The sequence below is a fragment of the Cydia fagiglandana genome, chromosome Z (assembly GCF_963556715.1).
Source record: "Cydia fagiglandana chromosome Z, ilCydFagi1.1, whole genome shotgun sequence".
NCBI classification, from domain to species: Eukaryota; Metazoa; Arthropoda; class Insecta; order Lepidoptera; family Tortricidae; genus Cydia; species Cydia fagiglandana.
This window is the reverse complement of record NC_085959.1, coordinates 29,768,890-29,791,752: the sequence shown is the minus strand read 5'-3', so window position 1 is coordinate 29,791,752 and position 22,863 is coordinate 29,768,890. Positions and strand designations below refer to the sequence as shown.

General features: G+C 37.1%; 1 protein-coding gene across 6 annotated transcripts in view; it reads right to left on the bottom strand.

Moving 5' to 3' along the window:
- The window catches only part of LOC134678583 (protein ECT2), a 39,348-nt gene extending 17,457 nt beyond the window's left edge, over positions 1-21,891 (bottom strand). For 2 of the 6 annotated variants that reach the window (XM_063537202.1, XM_063537204.1), the window contains exons 1-5: positions 21,582-21,890; positions 13,662-13,869; positions 7,481-7,616; positions 4,455-4,667; positions 2,333-2,476 (exon numbers count right to left, since the gene is read on the bottom strand). In XM_063537202.1, coding sequence (XP_063393272.1) covers positions 2,333-2,476; positions 4,455-4,667; positions 7,481-7,616; positions 13,662-13,869; positions 21,582-21,654 — 774 coding nt within the window. In that variant the 5' untranslated portion in view covers positions 21,655-21,890. Of the gene's footprint in view, positions 1-2,332; positions 2,477-4,454; positions 4,668-7,480; positions 7,617-11,559; positions 11,916-13,661; positions 13,870-16,784; positions 16,868-21,581 lie in introns of those variants that run through there. The other 4 variants (XM_063537205.1, XM_063537206.1, XM_063537208.1 and 1 more) reach the window with 4 other exon arrangements.
- Between the last annotated feature and the right edge of the window lie 972 nt (positions 21,892-22,863).

The window sequence follows — 22,863 nt, the reverse complement described above, 5'->3', positions numbered from 1 at the left end:
ACGTCACAATAATTATGTTATGTTTTTACACAATGCGGTATTTTGAAGTAGGTGTGCAACTACGTGACAAGACAGGTATACAGTGATACTTATCTAAGTGTGCATTTAACAACACTCTTGCCTGATGGAAACATTATGTTAGATGTTATTTATAATTACACAAACGGGTCTACCGCGATATATTTTCATTGCTTTTACCTTAAATTCCGAAGTTTCAGCTGAGTTGCACCGTCTGTGGTCACGGAAAGACGGTTTGTGTAGTTAAATATGTGTACAAAACCCGAGAGTGTAAAGTGTTAACTTATTCACTTTACATATTATCGGTTCAGTATACAGCTTGTAGCTGTGTCATGCCATTTCAAAATTTTATTTTTTTTAGCCAATGACATGATTGACATGAATAACATTTTACGAGTAACATAAGCGGTGTTCGTTGCTAACTGTTCAATGCCTCAATTAAACCGAACACATAGGCAGTGTAAAATAAATTAGGGATATTTTCCATCAGACAACAAGTCTTGCATCGGCCATAAAAACAAGATTGCAAAGCATTACAATAATAGGTGATGAACATAATAAAAGCAAACAATGGGTCGACTTCGCGGCGTGCGGAATGGTTTCAGGTGGGTACAGTCAGAACTATAAGTATTAAGATCATGCAATCCCGTCGATGGTATAATGGAAATCGAAAGTATACTTAATTAAAGTAAACCAAGCAAAAGTCGATATCTATAAATATATGTGACGTAAGCGCCATTGATTATGTCGTTATTATATATGTCTCATAAATTTTTTTGTGATGTGTATATCTATAATTAAAGCAGTCTATGACGAAAACGGGCGTTTACAAAAACTAAAGGTAAGTATGCCAATCACAAAAGTATAGGTTAAGGAAATTTGGTCTCAATTTTTGTGTCAAGTTATGTATTCGTCTAGTTCTATGCAAGGTAAAAGACTCCGCATTTATATTTGTGTGATCTTCATTTTATGTGCATCTTTATCATTAGCTTAGTATTCCCACGTGTGGCCGTTTCTTTCGCCTTTGGTCAGTTACCAGCTTCTACTGATCACATTAAATTACGTCTCGTCCGATTGTAGACTCATTTCCTAAACATCATTTATATGGTTCAAAATCCTTGCTGCCACAATACTAATTCAAATATAAGATTTCCCCAAGATCTACGTTTAGGGCACGAAGTGTATGATAGTTGTTGCGGGAACTAAGAGCGATGAATACTGTACGACATAGTAACAATGTGAGAACTTTCGTGGGTCGAGGCGAGTTTTCCGTTTACCAATTTTGAAACGAGATAAAAACTAATAATGTTATTATTTTATAACGAAAACACGAAAGTAGTAACAAAGGAGCAGCAATTCATAAAATATGAGACGAATGCAGAAATTGAGTATAACACTTATTCCTAATAAGAGCATTATCATTATGTATTATTATTTATTATTCATTTGTGTTTCTTAGTTCTCGAAGTCTACAATCCCTCACTAACTACAAAGGTTCTGTTTGAGCCAATCGTTGACTGGTAGAGGCAGTCTCAAGGCATTGTGTCCGCCTTTTATTTATAATACATTTCATGCCGTTACCATACAGGGGGCTTTTTTATAACACTACTAATTGAAGTAATTGAGATGACTAATCTATTGACGCTTAGAAAAAAAAGTACATATTATTTACGTAAAATACACTGTTAAAAATCTAAAACATGTATTATTTATAATGAACTAACAATCTATTATTTAAGTGACAGTACCATAAAAGTCAGTTAGAGGTTCTTCACTGATTATTTTAAGTATAAATGTTGGTTAACTAAACAGATTGACATATTGTTTACCTAATTGTTACCAAATGACTAATTGGAAATTGGAATTAATTTGGAATCATACTCTTGGGAACTCTACGTAGGGAAAGCAAGCTCTATCTCGCAATTTCGAGAACTCGCATTTATTTAATATATTTTGCACAAAACAAAATGTACAAATGGCGTTGCCAAAATGCATCCTCTACCAGTCAATATTCTCGCTAATCGGTTACTAGGAACAATGGACTCCAAGGGGAAAACGTTCTTTTGACAGATAAGTCCAAGGTTTATCTTTTCCACCATTTTAAAAGTATGCCACTATAGCATCCCCAAACGTAATTAAGCGCTCTTGCCTTTTTTATTAGAACCCTCGCATTTGAATTAGCCTGTTATCTGGTCTGTCAATAGAACATTGTCCGAAGGACGACGGAAGTAGTATTTTAGGGACACGATAACTGGAGTATTAAACTGCACAAATATGTAGGACTCATTGGAGATATAGTGGTGGTGTAACTTACGACGTGGGTGCAGTCGGGGTCGTCGAGCGGGCAGGCGGCGCCGCCGTTGCTGGCCAGCACGTCGCCCATGTGCTGCGTCTCGTCCTCGGGGAACCCCACGAAGCACACGCGCGCGCCCGCGAACACTTTCAATTTGTGCTCTTTCTGGAAATGTTTGTTTTAATCATTAGCATGGGCTTCATCAACGTTACGACCACCGTTGGCCGACGAAGCCTAAAATCATGAGTTGGCTCGTACATCTGTTACTTACAAAATATATATACTCACAAGTTTCATACAAAATATAATTTGATATTTTGACAGATGCTTCTCGTAAACTTAGTGAGAAAACTGAACTATTTTCATCTTTGGAGCTCTTAAGAAATTATTCAGAGTGCTGAAAGGGGCATAAAAAAATTAAATAGGGATGTAACGATACCGATACCGATACGATATATCGGCCGATATAATCGGCAGACCGATATATCGGCATCGCCGATTTCAATTCAGCCGATATTACAATTCGAAAAGCGCGCGAAACGAAGACGTTGGTAATAATTTGAATACACTTTGTTTCCATAACAAATAACCCTCCTTTTGCGTTGCCGTAATCGGGTAAAAACTACCTAAAGTGAACTATAATTACTGATTTGGATTTACTTTTGCATTGATTGCTTGGTGGTTACCTAAATAAATGTTTTCTTTGATTTTGATTTGGCATTTTTCTTTATTAGTTTTACAGTTTTTCACACTTCACAAAATCGAGTGTCTATTAATACATATGTATGTTTTATGCATAATAAGTATATAATTCCTTATGTGTTATATCTATTAGCTAACTACTGTGCCATTGATATCGGTGTCTGTATCGGTATCGCCGATTATTTACTTTAAATATCGGTATCGGTATCGTATCGGCAAAATCATGTATCATTACATCCCTAAAATTAAATATAGGTGTATTTTGTAAACTAGATTAACTACTCAAAATCGTAAAAAGTATTTTTAAGAGGGGCACTCCATACAAGTATATATAACTAATTGTCACCTGGGTTTTCACTAAGGTGCAGGGGGACAATTACGACTGCGGTATAATTTCAACTAATCGAAACATCTTCCCTGTTACATTATTAATTAGAGTGGCATATATGTCCAGATAGCGTAAAAGATGTGTTGTGTGTGACTCTAGTGAAGAATAGAATAGAATGGTGCAAGTGGCGCTAAGCAGCACCGGTGTTTGTCACCAGCATTAGGCTCGTACTGAATCTAGCCGACATAAAGAAAGCATTTCTACAAATGCAAGGACAATTCGAACATAAATGGCGATGGATAAAAACTCGGCTATTAGGTTATGGTCAGATGACTCAGATGCCTTTACATAGTTTATCCCAAGGAATTGTCCTTGGTGCAGTGCAGTGGCACTGCCGTCCGCTATCAAGCCTAACCTTGTTCTAATTTGCCCACTTAAATAATTACATGCTTGAGCCATATGTGGGTCAATCACTTTTCTGTATTGTAAGGTGTTCTAAGTCGCTCTTCAAGGGTAAAGCACTTTGACCTCGTAAGGCCCACAGTCCTACCCATAGTACTAAAGTAATGTGAACGGTTTTCAACCGGAACAGAGTTGCATTACTTTTTTTTCGTTCGATTTTAAAACTAATAAAATAAAACCATACTTTATACCTAGTCGGGCACTAAGGTACTCTTATAGGGTAATTCCTAAGTAACTGGCCGGTTTTAGTAACTGGTCTATTTATAAGTGAATACAATTCATTTGTGGCCAATTACTAACAGTGGCCAGTTACTGGCGAATTACCCTATACATATATCATTGATTTTAAACTTTATTGCCATAGTTTCATATTAAGGGCTATAAAGGATAAATTAAATAATTTTAAGATTATAGTAATATTGTGACTGACGTAATTAAAGGAAAACTTTAAATCCGACTGGCCGATACGCCTAATAGTTTCTTTAAATATTTCCAAAGAAAAAAGTATTTATAAACTCAGTTCAATATTTCTCAATTACGCCTTAAAAATTCGTAAATAAGTGAAGAAACGGCACCGAAATAGTTATTATTTTTAATGAAAAAGCAAACTAGACAAAGTGTTGGTGGATAGTGGTACGGCAATGTACTGACTATGACGGCGTCATGCGTAGCGAGGCAGGCGGGGTCGTCGCGGCGGCGCCAGCACTCGTCGACCCACGAGCGCGCCAGCACGGGCAGCCCGAAGCCCGACGCGTATCGGTACTTGTCGCCCGTGGCGGCCGCCGCGATCAGGTGCGTCACTTTGCTCGACATGTCTTTGCGGATCGACCCTCCCATGTAGTGTATAAGCGTTATCAGGTACGTCTGTCAACAGATACAAACAAACATTATTAGTAAATACTCTTTCTTTAATATTCATCGCATTGTAATCAATAAAAACTAATTTGGCAGACTTTATTGATCAATCTTTTGTTGAAAATGTTATACACAAATATAAAAAATTATATACGTTTGAACTTAATTGTTTTTATCAATTAATTAATAATTGTACTTTTTGACTTGACATTAGCAGTTATGACATGGAGTAGATCTGATGGAGTAGACAGGCCATGGGAATTCTGATATAAAATAACGCAAACTAATTGTGTTTGGGTTAGTACTCTACCAAACATCTTCAAGTAAGTCTCTGAGAGAGTGCGTACTGTCTCTTCCGAAAATCGTTATTTCTAGATTGATATTTTCGCCATTCGCAATTTACTTTTTCTTGATAGCTTCCTTTTCCGAAATCATATTTAACCATTCGCATATTTTCCCATTATTTTAATCTTCCAATAGCTTAATTATCTAATAGGTTTTCTAACCATTCGCATAATTTCCCACTATCACAGGAGACAGAAAATAGACAGTGCGCGTAGCCGAGCGAGCGAAGCGAACGTGCCGCGGCAGCGGCCGGCGAGCGCCAGAACCGACTAATTTTATTGTACGATATTGATTTACAAAAAAAAGTTATTTTTTAGTTAGTGTCTCGTATATTATAATAAAGAATACATATCCAAATTATGCAAATGGTTAGAAAACCTATTAGGAAAAAATCTACTGGAATGGTTAGAAATGCTTTTGGGAAAGGAAGCTATTGAGAAAAAATAAAATGGTAAAAATTGCGAATGGCAAAAATCGCCATCTGGAAAAAACGATTTTCGGAAGAGACAGTACACACTCCTGAGATAAACTACATATTTCTTTTTTGTGTGTTTTATGAAATTAAGTAAATAGATAATTATCAACTCCATCTCACCTACTAGCTAGACTTGACAAAACGTTTATATCTCCTTAAGTACCGATAATATAATGAATTATTTATATATTTCGCCAATGCTATGCGTTCGCGCAGTTTTAATCAATGCAATGCTTTATGTAAAGATTTTCAAGTCATTTCGTTGACATTTCGCATTGCCAGATATATATTAAGAGTAGAAAATAGTAAATTTAACAAATAAAATCTTGAGCACTACCTACCTATATGTATAATTAAATGTATATAATTATGTCTACAGCAAATTATTGCGTACATGCATTACTGAAAGTGTTTGTGTTTTAGGTTTAGAGTGTACACGAACCAATATGTTCTGTTAACTTATCGAAACAATAAATAAGATCAAATTGTTGTTCAGTTTAACGAGTTTCGTCAAACGTGCTCGCTGCTTTGATATTTCTTTCGGTATAGTCGCGCACGGTCTAGAACGCAAAATGACTAGTGTAATATTTTGCCTTTATCGCTTTTAGTCTACATCGCAAACGGTCTAGAACACAAAATGACCACTATTTTATATCACACAGGTAGGTTAGGTCCATTAGTTATCTTCAAATGACAAGGCCAAACCGCACAAAATAGTTGTGTCTCCGTTGACATCGCTAACTTAAAGATAAAACGACGTAAAATGATGTAGGCATTTTGCGACCTGGACCGTTCGCGATGTAGACTAAGAGCGATATAGGCAAAATGTTAAAGTAGTCAGTTTGCGTTCTAGACCGTCCGCGAATAACCCTTTCTTTCGTGTACATGCGCCTGTCCGCCCCGCCCGTCGATTTTCTTCCTATATCTAGTAGGTACTCTAAGTGACATCGAATTTGGTCTAATGCTGACACGTGTTAGACTAAATCAGGGACCATCCCCCTTATTCATATAAACGCGATACAAGCCTCAATTACGAGTAGCTAATAATCGTTTGTGTTTATCTGTCATTTTGACTTATGCATTTGTAAGAAATGGATAAAACATAGGGATTAACTCAATCAGGCCCGTAATTTTTTATGAATAAGAGGGTATTATTATCATTATAATTGAAATACCGACTCGCTATTTGCTCAGGTTTGAACCAGTGTCAAAGTAAATATTATGTTATGTTGTTATGCTACTGCAAAGCTTATAGGTAACGGCGTTGCGCTTACATTATTAGTACATATTATTAGGTACATAGATCATGGATGTCATAAAATGTATACTGGGGCATTCCACGACAGTGACGATTACGAAATGCCATTATTCTAATACTTCTGAAAATGCTGTGACGCGAAAAGCGTTGGTATGGTAATATTTCATAACTTTACTAAGAAATTGGAAGGATATTCTCGAGCTTTACACATTCGATTGAGGTAACTGCTACAAAGCAGAAGCATATCGTCATTATCGTAATGCCTGTTATATATACTTACGAAATATAATTTAAAAGAGGCATGTTTACAAAATATCGAAGGTATTGTGAAGCAGTGGGACACTTTAATAATAAGTACTCGGCTAGTAATTTAACGTGTTCAGATGCTTCCACTTCGATCGTTTGACAATGATAAACTTCAATTAACCATTTATTATGACTCATTTGGTCACGTCAACTGTCTACTTAAATTTTAATACAGTCAACGAGAGGAAAAATGATAAAATAAAACGATGATAGTATAAAATGGTTAGATTGGAATGAGAACTTCTGACGTGTACAGTATTTATAAGGGGGCTAGCTAAGTACAAGGGCACCGCGCACAATCTACGAACTAATCAAGATTTACAAACGAACAGGCGAATCGCCTGATGGACATAATAATATATGGCGGCGGCAGCAACCGTCCCATAAAGAACTGTATGTTTTCATACAAGCTAATCTCATGAATAAAACGGTACTCACGAGTTCATCTTTTTTTCGGAAGCCGGAGAAGCATATGACCGCGCCGCGCATGGCGAGCGAATAGAGGGGGCGCGCGTTGGACGGCGGCGGCTCCTCGCGCTCCGACAACTGCAGCACCGCGGTCGGGCCCAGCACCCTGGCAACAAACATTACCTCAAATACACATAACTATGTACATACCTACATGGTTTCCAATGCAATGTACAGTTTGAAATTATGGGTGGACACGTTTAGTTTGATCCAGCAATACTATTCGCACCTTTGCATACAAATTAATACGCGGCTGTCGGGAACAAAAACCCTCGTCTCCAATATTTCACTTACCCCCCCACGTTACACAATGTACTATTAACTTGAATGTTTATAAAAGGGGGGCGACCGGGCTGGGTAGGTATTACAACAAGCGTTGTAGCTCACACGTGCCTCATAAACGTTTCTATTGTTAGTGGCGAACTTGTAGGGATGCTAAACACTCCGATTGTCTGCAAGTTATTCTATGCCTCCGTTTGCATGCTTGTAAAACATTTAGGGAACACGTAAATACTACGTGACCCATTTTTTCCTCTGCTCTGGTTGAAAGAGTAGCCTAATTGACTATTTCAAAGTAACTTATACCTTTAATAGTAATGCAATGGCTCACATGCACCTGTGAAAACATAGCGAGTAAACTAACCGCAGAAACGCACACGTTTCTATAACGAACGAAGGTAAGCAGCTACTTTTCATATTTCGTAATAAATATACTATACCTATTGAAATCGGTCATACGGGAGTTATACTCATACATAGTTTTTTACGGTGTATATTTTCTTCGTTTGGTTTCATACAGAATTTGAGATTTGTATATTGGTATTTTTTTATTATTATAAAGACACCAATAAGTTTAGACATAATAATTATTGTACAGTAACCACACACTCACGTGATTGATATTTATGAAACAAACCTATATTATTACAATAATGATCACGGCATTCACGGCTGGTAGCTACAAATACTAAAAGCATGTCTATAACATTTATAATATGTAATTATTTTCTTTGTATTCTAATAATATGCCTTTAAACAAAGACTTAAGATCCGCACTAACAAAAATATTTGATCTCCATGCAAACTTTCAAACCTTACTTCAGCGTTTTTGAAATTCATTCCCTAAAGTGGTGAAAAAGGGGTTGAAAGTTTGTTTTACTTTTAGTTGGGTAGTTACAAACATCTGTTATGACATTTCGCTGGGACGTCGCTGACATCAGTAGCCGCCATTGACGTATATCTGGACGGGCCTTACGGGCTATAAGAATGAAGTGTGAATGGGGCCAGTGCAGCGGTGTGACACCGCTACAACGCGAATGGTTGATGAGTTCGCATCACGCGAGTGATTGGTTGCGACTAGTTTAGTCAGACTGGCTCGAATCCGTAAGTGACAGCGCTGAACTAGGAGATATACGTCAATGGTAGCCGCTACCACGACCTGTCAAATCTGTTTCGAAAGTAATAAAAATACATTTTACGATAGACCCGGTTGTAAATGTGATTTAATATGAAATGGAGAGTAGTTAGAGCTTCGATTGAATAAGTTTATAGCAATATGTATTTCATTTTTGTTAGAAGCTTTTATCGCTAACTGTACTTTTCTTTCCACAGGCAACTAATACTCATTGAGACAATTCTAATATAAACCTCACAGGTTGCGTTGTTTTATCCCAGAGTTTCTATGGCCACCTCCTGTCTCCATCATCAAACCAGCTCGATGGTACCATAATATTGCATTGTCATCCGAGTTGCATATGTATACAAATTTTCATCTTCATCGGAAATGGGGAAGTGGGTCAAATTTAACTTGCAATATTTGACCCTTATAGGCATACATACGTTGCATTGCAAGTTAATAATATTTTTTTTGGCAAAAATTTCATTTTTGGACTAGCTTTAATTTCCCCAATTCCAATGAAACTGAAAATTTGCTTAGGTACATAAATATATATATTTCGGGGATCTCGGAGACGGCACTAACGATCTCGATGAAATTAAATTTGCTATACGGGAGTTTTCGGGGGCGACAAATCGATCTAGCTAGGTCTCATCGCTGGGAAGCTCGGTCTCCCAGATATTTTAATTATTAAACGAGTTAGGTTTGTATGTAAAGTGTTTGGATTTTTTTTGTTCCTTAATCTTATAATACTTAATCAGAATCTGTACAATAAATTATTTATATATTTTTCCATGTCAATATCTAGAAAGGAAAATGGAGACTACGCGTTGGTATGGAGGAGCGATTGTCCACTATCGTACTGAAGAAGCACAGTCTGCAATAAGTGCGTCATAGCATTTTTTACAGTAACTTGTAGATTGCTCATGACGCCATCTTGTGCTTAAGACATTTTCACCTATTTTCTACAAGTAAGTTTAGTGAGCAACGTTTTTGCGGGGGAACTCGCTTTATAAATAGGACGATAGTTTTATCCTGAGAACTGAATGTTAGGTGTTAGTGTACGGCGAGGGTGGGCGTCGCGGCAGTGACGCGCCCGTGACGCGCCGTGGCGCGGCGCTCCCCGACCCGCGGCCACAGGAAGCCGCATATACCGCGGCTTTACGTGTCATTATACAAATAGTTCGTGACTTACACTCGCATTCCGGCCAAAATGTAAACAATTATCGAGAATCAGTGGACATTCATTTTCAGGATTCTGTACCCGCTGGGTAGTAAATTGAAACCCCATTACTGTAAAGCCAATATCTGCTCTGGCTGTAATCTTAAGGACCGGAATAGGCTGACAAATTAAAGGTTAAATAAATAAATATTTTACAGACGGTGTCAATAAAAATTAAAGGATATAAGAAACGTGATATATTGTTTGTTTGGGTAAAACGTAAACCGTTCCGTAAACAGGTGTATCAGGATTCAGGTGGCATGTGTGATGATTATGAAAAAATACAATTAACAACGCTGCAATGTACAAAAAGTATTGATACACGATATAAAGTAATTATTTTGTTATTATGTTTAAATAAAACGGTATATAATTCGATATTTCACTAAAAACCTTTTTTATTATTTGGCGATTGGAATTATTACTGCCGCCTTGGCTGTCGTTAACAAAAAAAGTAAAACCGGCACCCGCTGTTTTCACTTAAAATTGATTTGTATCAAAATAATCAACTTAAATTAAAAACTATCGTACAGGAAAACATCGTGAGGAAACCTGCGTACATCTGCGAAGAAATTCAAAGGTGTATGTAAAGTCCCCAATCCGCTGTGGGGCCTATAGCTCAAGCCCTCTCGCGCATGATAGGAGGCCCATGGGCTCAGCAGTGTGACGTAGATATATAGGCTGAATTATTATTATTAAAATGCAACTGTAAGAGTATTCTTTCATGAAATGAGTCAATGTGATTAAATTTTGCAATGTAAATCAACGCTAAACGTAGTTTATAGTTCTGAATCATATATAATACCTGTAATATACAATATCAGTCAAGTTCAAGGGAAAATTAGTACTCAACTGTAAAAGTGCAATACTCAGGTATGTACCAAATGTATTAAAAAACGTCGTTCAATGTACGTCACTCTCCACACTCGCGTTGAATTTTATTATTAGGTACGATACAAGTGCGAATTTCAATTTCATCAGATGTTTCATGGACCAATATCTCCTCCAGGCTTTTTGTCCGTCTTTCGACATCCTTCTCTTGTCGCGCCTGGAAGGAAACCAGTTGGCCCAAGTAAATGTACTCCTGGACATATGCAACCGATTCTCCGTTTATCTCAATCCTACGTGGGCTATTTGTCATTGGCTTGGTCTTCGACATGTTCATCTGATGTTTAATTGAATACCTACCTTTAAAAATAATTTCGAAATGAACAGTCGAGCTCTCGTGCCCTCCACTAAATACCTAGGTTATCCATTTATTTTGGTAAGAATGCTAGCTCACTGGACAACTTCCTCATTTCTTGACCAAAAAACATCACACTAGCATTATCTTGAGAAGAATTAACTTGAATGAATATGTATGAAATGACATATCCTTAAATGTACTACTATGCAATAAATAAAACATCGAAACCAAACATAATATCTTACTGGTCACATCTTGTCGTACACGTTATTTTAAAATCAGTCGGAGAAGTGTGAAATTCCTGAGGAGAGTGCTCCTCCTCGGGCGTCGGCGGCAGCCGCGTGGGGCCCATCGCCGACGCTTCACGTCAACTCCGGTCTACACAACACTCTGCTGATAGATAGAGGCTCCAGTTTTTATCGCCAGTTTTTAGCATCATCACACATCCACTATACACATTCACCACTCAACACGTCGATTTCGAATAGTTGTTGTAAATACATCGGAACTATAACATTTACTCGTTTACCGCGACGAACGACGAAAACAAAGGCGCAAAGCAGCATGCGCGTTATGCGTTTCACATTAGATTGAAAAACAGTCGCGAGGAATGCGGGGCTGAAAATAGCGAAGAGCGACGCGGCGCAAGGGCGAGCACCGCGAGCGTCGCCGCGGCCGCGCTGGCTACAAACCCGGCGCGGCGCGCCTTTACGTTCTGAAATCTCTGAATGGCTAAAACAATGATTATTTGCACATTTTCCTTAATAAATATATTTTTATAATTAAATATAAATGAAATTGTTTTGGTACGTTCAATTTGAGCTCTTTCAAATGAACCTCTTGACTTAGTAAGTTAGTACATATCTAGATCAAATTTTGCCCCCTTTTAATACTAGTTGGTCATTTACCATAGTTAATAAAAAAAATACTTTCGATGTATTTGGTTTAGCGTTGTTCATGACAATGCCAAATTTCAAATCGATAGCTTAAGTAGTTGTCGAGATGTTTAGCGACGTGACGGACGGACAGACAGACAGAACTTTTTGGTACGGAACCCTAAAAATGAAGATCTAAAGATGATGTCACTGACATGCCTGTATGCACGCTGCACGATACGGAAGTCACTAGGGATTTCATAATATTGATACCTTGATGTACCAACCACCGACCGTAACAAGCAATACGTTCAACGGGGAAAAAGTAGTAGGCGAGTAGGAGGACGATTTTACGTAAAATTAATATATGTACGTACAATCTTTTTAAGCACTCATAGTAATACATCTGACTTATTACAATATGTATATTGTACTCCGTACAACCATTAAAATGGTAAATCCATCTGTCAGATTATCTGATTTTGGTATTAAAAAAAAAGTTATAGGGTAGATATTTGCTGAGAGGGTCGAATGGATTTACCCGTGGTTGAAGTTAAGTGATACGATTGGACACCACTGAAAGGATTTGACACGAGTGTAATCAATTCAGACGATAAGTAGAGTCAAACTCTATTCTAATTGAGTTCCGTTATGACATAATGAAAGTCAACGATATTAAAATCTATCTTTTTATATTTATAACATAATAATAAAGAGTTTGGTTAATTGTGTCTATTATAATGAGATATTCTAAGTTACAAAGATATGTTTTTGTCCTATTGGGGTTCAAGTAATTATTGTTAAAAAGGAATAGTCTGAAATGTCAATGACATAGAATGAATAAAATCCTAATGTCACCGTACCCTTCGCGTTTGAAAAACACTAGGTATAGTAAGCAATACATCGAACTGCTTCCAAAGTGGCCTGCATTAATAAACTACTAATCTACTAGAGTTAGACTGAGAGAGGTCTGCAGCGATTTTGATAGCCCACGCAGTGCTAGTGTTATTTTAAACGTCAAACTTCAATGAAATTATGAAGTATAAATAACACTTGCACTGCGTGGGCTATCAAAACCGCTGCAGAGTTTTCTTGGTTTAACTCTAATAAACATCGAATGGTTATTACGCCGTCTATTTATAGCCCGCTAAGAAATTGTCGAAAATTACTGAGTGCGCCACTTCCTACGTAACTGTCACCTTTTAGACGTAAAATGCATGTAAAAAGCTTAAACATGGCAACAATTTAATTAATTGCTACTATTTCACTATAGTTACTATATTTATTCAAAGCACAAATTATTCATACGCAAGGATTTTGCACAGTTTGTGGCATTCATTAGTAATGGAAATATAGCTTCGGGATGTTGACAAACAATAGCTGGCATAACGTTTGGGGAATGCACGTTTTATTACCTAAGACTATTGCACCGTCCAATATTGACAAAACTACGTACGCTGGGTAGAACTGACCTGTATTTGGCTCTATGTGCTGCATCGAAGAGTTCTCCTTCGAAGGGTTTGGTGACGAAGTAGGAGAGCGGCTGCGGCGTCTGCGGCGGCTGCGGCAGCGCGTCGGGCGCCGGCGCCGGCTGCACCGGGCCCAGCCGCTCGCACGCGGCGCGCACGCGCTCGCACTCCAGGCACGACTCGCTCACGAACACTACTGGCCAAGGAGAGCCTGCCGACATCACACAATATATTGCTTACTTAACAATATACATACACGCACACAACACGCCATTACTATCTAGAGTAATATACGTTATTCAGGGAACCTTTCCCTGAATCAAGATGCAGTAAGTAATAGGAAGAAGAATAGCTGCAACCAAGTTTTCTAGCTAAGGTCATGGAATTGCAATAAAACACACTTGTAATAAAAACTAGTACCTATTACGTAATTGTAATTTGCAAATGTATATTCATAACTTTAATAAGCATATACATATTACATAAATTAAATTCATAGACTGTTGGATTAGGTTGATATGTAACCATTCTTGTTATCTTCTCCTTATCTGTGTAACATACAAGTTGCTACTTGTGTGTCATGCTTGATTTCTATTCAGAAACAGGTAATAATTTACAAGGAGGCATTATATTAAACTCAATAGTAATGCTAAAACTTACTTGTTGTGTAAACACATTACTATTGTGTTTAGTTATGCATGTGTATAGATAGTCGCTCACAAGATAGTCTCTTCCTAGCTTTATGAATGCGAAAGAGAATATGGGTCGACTAATCGCACTGGTTATGGCTAGGAAGGGACGACGACAAATGCCCTAGTGGGATCTATAGGCCGAATTTCCGTGATTTGACGTCAAATGGTCAATTTAGATGTCCTAGCCCACCGTTACGGAAATGCAGGCGGAATATGAACAGTATTGAATGCGGCAGCAGGCGGAATACTTACACTTCGCAAGGGTTAATAAGTGACCTTTGTAACGATACCGTGTGTATCGAAAAACATATTTTAGCAGTGTCTAAAATATTTGTCATCCAGTCCACAATACAATTCGAAGTGCTAAAAGGAAGTCAGTACTGTAAACAGCTACTCTACTTCCGTTTTCCTTCATTAATTCAGAGATGAGAAATCCCGATAAGATGCATACTACTATCGAGATAAATAAAATCTTCTATTGTACCTGTATTCTAAATAGTCCTTTTTAAAAATTAGCTATTTCGTTCCATGGTCGAAAATCCCTGACTAGTGGTAACCCTAGCTAGGTGTATAAGTAAGAGCGTGACCTCTCGGGACGCGCTCCCGCGTTACTGGTTCAGGGCCGCTGAGTCACGTTGCGACACAGGGAGCACCCGCTCTTGGCATGCCTGACACCAGCCTGCCGCACTCACGGCTATACTGCCGGTGTTGCATTTCACTTTAAATTGAAGTAATACGCGTTCAAAATAACACTCAAGAACACACGACAAATGTTCCTAAATGTGCACAACACAAAATGCTTCTTAAAAATCATCATTAGCAATGTCAATGCACAAAAAACTGCGAGTTGGAATCGTACGCTGATGACGTTGGGGCATGCAGTATACTTTTTTTTTTATATATGCCTACATAAATATTTTCAGAATAAATATACGTCACACGACCTACATTTAGGGTTGCCATACGTCCCGTATAAACGGGACTGTCACCGTATTTAAGTGTGTTAAATGCTGTAATTATACAGGGTTACTTTTTTACCGGTACAATAAATTTTACCACATCATTGGTATCGATAATAGATCACATTGCACAAATAAAAAAAATATTTTTTTTATTTTGCATCAATTAATTTATCCTTCACCAATTTAGTAACTTCTGGTTGCACTAATTACAAAGTGTCAACGGTATGAAATCGCGCGCGATGACGTAAACAAACAGTTGCCAGTTCGTGCGTTTGCTAATTGATGCGTAAGGCATCCACATTTTCTAGTACTTTAGCGGATAAGTTCGGGCATTGGTATTTTTGTTTTTTTGTTCCCAAATAGTAGTAACAAAGAATGCTGGTATTTTTTATTTTTGGCAACAATTACGTATGTTGATTTATTGTACTGGTAAAAAAGTAACCCTGTATAATGTGACATGCTAATAGGCAGACCAAAAAATTTGGGGTGATAGAATAAAAGTATCACTTTAAAAACTGCTTAAGTAACATTAATTTCAAAAACATTGGGTGTTGACAGTCCCTTAATAGCGCTGTAGAATACCTACGTAAATAGTCACAATCATCTCTATTTAACCGGGTTCTTTACCTCAAAGATTGATTTTATTACTGCACCCTATTTATTTAAGAATTGCAACAAACAGGCCTCACACGAATAATCATTTAGTATATGGGATATACATATTGAGTTTATTACTATGATTCTCACGTACGAGAAAACATGACCACAAACTAGATAACGAAGATAGGAAAATTGAATGATATCACCATTCTAATAACAAAATATGAAAGTTTATAGGTACCTATGTTTGTTTACCACGCATAAACGGCTAACACCAAACAGATTTTGATGACAGTTCGCAATGTTGGCATATGGAAAGTTTGTAGAAAAGCCCACAATACAATTTATCCTGGAGGTAATCTCCTAGAAGGATGTATGTATATAGAATGAGTGCACTAAGCGGGAGGGGGTGAAGTCGATATAACGACTTATGCGCAGACAAAAACGCGAGTTGTGGCAACTGTTATTCCAGTATAACAAGGAATTCCTTCAAACAGCCACTAGATCTAGCATATTTTTTTACAAGATTTGTCAATCAAAAGCAACCTAGGCATAAGTTTAGGAAACTTATTACACCGGAAGCGGATGATAAGAGGCAGTTAGTGCATTTATCACAGGAAACATTGTCCATTCAGCATCAAGGAGCAACGCGACGACTGGTTAGTACGACAATTTAAAACGCGACTGAGAACACGTGTTTAGGTGCGACTAACGTCCCACGGGATCTAATGGGTAAAATAGTAAAATTGGTAAAGCTATATTATATACTTTAGGGTCACGCAACACCTGATTGTTAAATGATACAAGTTGAATACAACTGTGAGGTGAATGAAGTAGAGCACACGACATGCGGCAGCCGCATGCGCACTCACATCCTCCACCAAAGTATGCCCGCAGTTGATCTACCAACGCTAGCATAGTTGGCGTGCGAGCCGCGGACTACGCTTTACGCCATCTGCAAAAGCGGCGCTCGTCAACGCCGGCCACCACATCACATATACATAGTTTTTATTAAAACGCAACAGGTCATAATCTTAACGTAAGTATGAGGAATTGTGTCGTCTTATCTTTTTAACCAGTTTTTAGTTATTGTAAGTAAAGATAGACTATACCTATGTGAAATAGTTTACTAAATATGCATTTAGACCAAGAAAAGTCTGCAGAGATTTTGACAACACACGCAGTCGCGGTGCAGGTGTTATTATGAACGTCAAACTTGTATGAAATTATGCCGTATAAATAACACTGGCACTGCGTGGGCTAGGTATCAAAATCGCTGCTGATTTGGATGACTATAAATTGGAAAAAAATATATCGAAGGTGTCATAGGTGGGCATTGTTTTATTTGTTTTGGTTAATGCTTATGGCCAAATTGAAATGTGTCAGCAGTAGGTATAGGTATTGTATAAAATTATGCATATTTTGGTGAATACGGACCAGTACTGAGGGAAGTAGTGTCACCCAATGTATGGAATGTGCAAATTTTGGTATCAGATAAATTCACTTGGCACAGATGTAGTATACGTAAAGCTAAACTAATCCAGCCCGGTAGCCATCCGCCACCCCCTGGTGGGTAGGCAGGGGGGCATTCAAAGTTACACGCCGCATATCGGCTTCTATTTACCTACCACCTCGAGTTTGGTATCATTTCCAGATAAATCGGGCATGAGAAATTCATTTTTGAGACCTTTGATGTCGTCGGCGTCGTCGTTATATCCGGAAGTCGTTATACGCAAAGGTAAAAAGATAAAGACATATTGTATAGATTTAAATCCGAAACGTTAGTACAATCGTTCACACTGTTAACTGTGCATGCATGGACCTTATGCCTTTTGTAATAAGGTCCATCCATGTACAGTTAAGAGTGTTGCTGTCTGTACGTTTCGAACGAGTGAATCTAAATAGTTAATATCTACCGATAAACAAAAGGTCACCACATTTGCTAACCATCTGTCGATGTAAACAAAAGATAAGAAAGTAAAGCTCAATTGTCCTTTGACGACCGACTCCGGTCGCAATATCTGCATGGGATTTCTAAGAACTTGTTACAAATGGTTCATTAAAAACCGTCGCTAAACCCGAATTTGGCGCTACACCCGAAGTCGCTATATCCACATGAATCTTGTACTAAAATATGCTTTAAATTCATGGGACTTGGATTTTACGTCGCTAAAGCCGAATGGTCGCTACAACCAAGGTCGTAATAAATGAAATCCACTGTACTATTAAAATACAAGAAAACTTATTTCAGCGTTTTTGAAAATTCATCCCCTATAGTTCGTTTTTTTAGCATTAGAAAGAACTTGCAAGAAGGTAAGCGATCTTGACATGTCTTTTAATTGAAAATCGCTTTATAAAAATATAAAACTATTACTTATGAAAGCAGAAGAATATAAATGATCGTATTAGATTCATAATTGTTACATATTTGCCGTAACTTATTTTTAAAATGTGTTTTTGAATTAAAAGACACATCAAGATTCTTTACCTAATTTCTAATGCTAAAAAAAACGAAGTATAAGGTGGCGAAATAGGGGTTGAAAATTTGTATGGAGATCAAAAATTTTTTCGAGTGTGTGGCTTGAAACTTTTTATATGTGCATATTATTAGAATACAAGAAAAGTAATTTCAGCGTTTTTAAAAAATCATCAAACTACTTTGACTGCCCCTCCCCCCCCTGCCTACCTGCCAGGGGGTGAATTCACTTAGCACAGGTGTAATATACGTAAAGATAGCTTAGCTTTACGTATATTACATCTGTGCTAAGTGAATTCATCCGATACCAAAATTTGCACCTTATGACACTACTTCCCTCAGTACAGCTGATAAATCAGCTGGAAAGGATAAACTATAAACAGAAAAACGCGGTTGTGAAAAAGTGACATTATTGTCGTGACCTAAACATTTCAAAAAAATCTATGTATAAAACACATTGCAGTGATGTAGGAAATATGAAAGGGAACCAACCGGTATACTTGAAATTAGTCAATTTCAATTAATCGATTTTCGCGATTGATATATCAATACGTTCATTGATTGTAAAATAAAAAATAAGGTTTCAATAACAGGCCAGCCTTCAAGAACTATACTAAAACAAATTCTGTTTATAGGTGAACAAAATTTCCCCCATTTACGAAAACCTTCCCCTATCCGTTAACTTCACCCCCACCCACCGGTAATTCCCTACAACAATGCCATGCTGAAACATGAATTATTTCCCCCATTTTTCCTTTGTTTGGTGACCTAATTATGAGATCTGCTTGCACATTTTGCGATCTGCTCATTATGAGATCCGCACATTTTGCTATCTGCTCATTATGAGATTTGCACATTTTGCGATCTGCACATTTTGAGGCTTGCACATTCTGCTATGGCCCCAAAAATAGTTAAAGAAACATAGTTTCTTTGCGTCATTTGTGAATCAATGTAAACAAAATTTTCTGACAATATAATTATAACATTGCATAATGAAAGCAGATGCTTCTGATATGCTTTTTTTAAGAATAGTGTTTACATGTAACTTTTCAATTTGGTAAGTGGTGTTTTTTTACAACTTTTAATTGAACTTGCAATATTTGTATGGTTGGATCAAATCTTACAAGCTAATTTAGACCCATTTCCCTTTATTTTATTAAGTATAAACTATTACTTATTGATGATGATTAACTGATTATCTAAAAATTATAATAATATATATTTCCATATTTCACACTGAGCCCTTTCATTCATATACTCAATATAAAGGGATATACATTTTGCAAATCATTTCTTTTCTAAATTTCTCATTTAGTCCCCTAAAGTGGCAGCTATACTTGAACATCATTTATTTACATTACATTTCTGTCACTGAATCACAGACTTATCTTATATTATATAATATACTGAAACAACTATATTGACAATAAATTGCAATTAGAAGGAATAAAGTCAAGGTCACTTTGCAGTCTCTTATCGTGTTCAACTGAACAGGTCACATAGGTTATCCCATGTCACATCACTAGTAAACATAGATTCAGTCTTATTGAATAAGAGAGTGACATTCAATTGATAATTAAAATACATACCGGTCAAAATCATAACTCTCCTTTTGCGTTGCCGTAGTCGGGTAATTAAAAACCATTAACATAAATTTTGTTAAAAAAAAATGAATTAAAAGAGAAATGGTGTGGTGTGTTTTGTAATGCTATTTCCTACCTGTTTAAATGAATTCTACAGTTTAGTTGCGTATTAAAAATAAAAGGTATTTTGTCGCAATTATGTGATAAAAATAAATATGTTAGTAACTAATAGTAAAATATTCTTCATTCACAACTAGTTGCAAACAAGGGAAGATAATTCTTCCCTTGCGACGGGTTGTGATGACGGCCAAAAGGACTTTTACTGACCTTTCTATGTTTTGGCTGTTTTAGTACAAAGAATAATCAGACAGTACCAAAAACAATATAACTCGGGTGGTCAATGTTATAGACCACCCAAGGGGGACGTTGGACGGTGACCAAGGGACAGTACAGAGCAGCCAATTTTTTAAAATTTTTAAAGGATGGGGTTTAGCCATTCAGTTAAAAAGGATTCCCCCCTGTATTGAGATCTATAGGAATAATGTAACCCTACCACATTATTTTTATGCATAGATTGCACATCAACCTGGCCTCATCAGATAATGGCGATGCCAGGATGATGTTGCAACTACCTGTGTTGGTAGTTTTGATAAATGTCATGTCACTCCTCAGCACCCAGTGCTGACATATTCCACCAACACCTGGTGGACATCTTCTATTTTTTTGCACTTGGGGCAATTTTGTGATGCCGCTAATTTCATTAGGTGCTTGATTTGTTTGATGGAATGTGTTGAAGAAGATAGGTTCTAGGTTAGTTATATTATGGAAAGTAAGGTTAGACTTTATTTGTCTATTATTACTAAACTCAGGTAATCATGATTCACAGCCAGATTGACTTTAATTCCCTTGATGATTCAGTGAAATCAATTAAGTATTTGTCACACATGACTAGCAAACAAGCAAGTTTTTGGTAATGATAAGGTGAATTTTGTATTATTTCGTGTAATAGTTGCAAGTAAACACCACTAACTGATTTGTTATTGGACCGGAGAAGAGAGGACAAGCTGGTGTTCATGTCCATTCCTTTAGGATGGCTTGTGGGTTGATCGATGTTGGAAATGACATTGATAATGTCACAGTTTATAATAAAATTGCATGGTTGGGTTAAATGTAATGCCCATGTTACAAGGCTATATGCAACATTTAATTACTTTTTATATAACAAATAAAATTAATAAACTAGGTATGCCATTTAGTTTAATTAAACGTACTTAACCATACCCCAATGTTAACGTAATTCAACAAAACACGGTGTACATGAGTAAAAAGTACACATAAAATGTACATTAATCAACTACTAAATCTAATCTATGCCCATAATAATATGACATCCTACAGCAGTCTTTTTATAAATATTCGGTAAATGCTTAAGGATCCTTTAAGACTACAATAAGTTATAGAAGAAAACGGTTAAAATTCCTGTCTAAAAAACTGTTGATGTTTACACGTAAATAAATGCGTACCTGGGAGAAAATTATACTGACCAAGCAAAAAACAATTCAGTTAGTAAAACATTAGAGGGATATAGTTAATAAATGAAAAATATTAACCATTATTATGTTCAATTTCTTCAGTTGTAGCGGCGCTTCCTGTTTGTGTCATGCCCTTAGACAATTCGTCCATCTTGCTGAACACTGGTTTGTTACATCAATCATTTACAACACCAATTATAATAACCTATTAAACACATGTTATATCACAATGTACATTACGTGATAATCAGTCTTTTTCGAATAGAACCAGTTTTATCCATTTCAAACACATATCTCAAAATTCCAGCACTGAACTATGAGAATAAAATTGAACTTGATGAAACAGATAGGACAAGAACCGATAGGTAGCAAGCCATAAACAAAATGAAGCAGCTGCTCGACCATAGTTTCATTGACCAATGGGACGCAGAGAACAAAGTCGTTTCATGATCGCTTGGCTTGTATAAGGCCGGTTACAAGCTAACGATACGCTGTTTATCTAGTATTTAAAATAATACTTTTACATATGTTTATATTTATACTAAATTACATTTAAAAGAAACATTTCGTTTCATGATAGAAATGCGGATTTGTCAGATTACCCAGTAAAAAAAGAGAAAATATGAATAAGAATGAAATTTAAAAATAACGACGTTCAACGTTGAATATGGGCTGCACAGACGTCGCTGATAATTTATCTCAGCGGTTGGCAACCTTTTAGCAGCCAAGGGCCACATAGTAGTTAACGGAGGTGACTCGGGCCGTACTTTGTTAATAAAGTTGGTCAAGCAGATGTTGTCAGTAGAAAAAGGCGGCAAATTTGAAAAATCTAGGCGCGAAGGGATATAGTCTCATAGGAAATTTGAATTTCGCGCCTTTTTCTACTGACAAGATTTGCTTGACCATCTTTATTTATGACTATGAGAATGAGACACTGTCGTTTGTCACCTCGGAGTAATTAACAATGGAGCCGCCATTAACAGGCGTTCCCCTCTGTCGAAAATAGGCGGCCAATGGTCAACCTCATGTCAACCTTATGTATGGACTGACGTTTATCTGACATGACGTACCTATACATTTGATGTGCCCCTCCCCCGCAAAAAACGGCAGACTATTTTGTACCGAAAATTTTAGACATGGCGTCTCCGTTGGTTATATCCTCCAAGTTTGTCATACAAAATAGCCAAGGTATCTCTCGGGCCGCAACTGACAGGTTCACGAGCCGCATGCGGCACGCGGGCCGGCCTCTTCTCTTTCCGCACAGAATCTATATAATAATTAATTGTGTTGATATTCTCTACGTACATCTTGATACATCTCTGATTCAAGCAAAGGATCAAGAGTTATAGAGGCTGCCAGA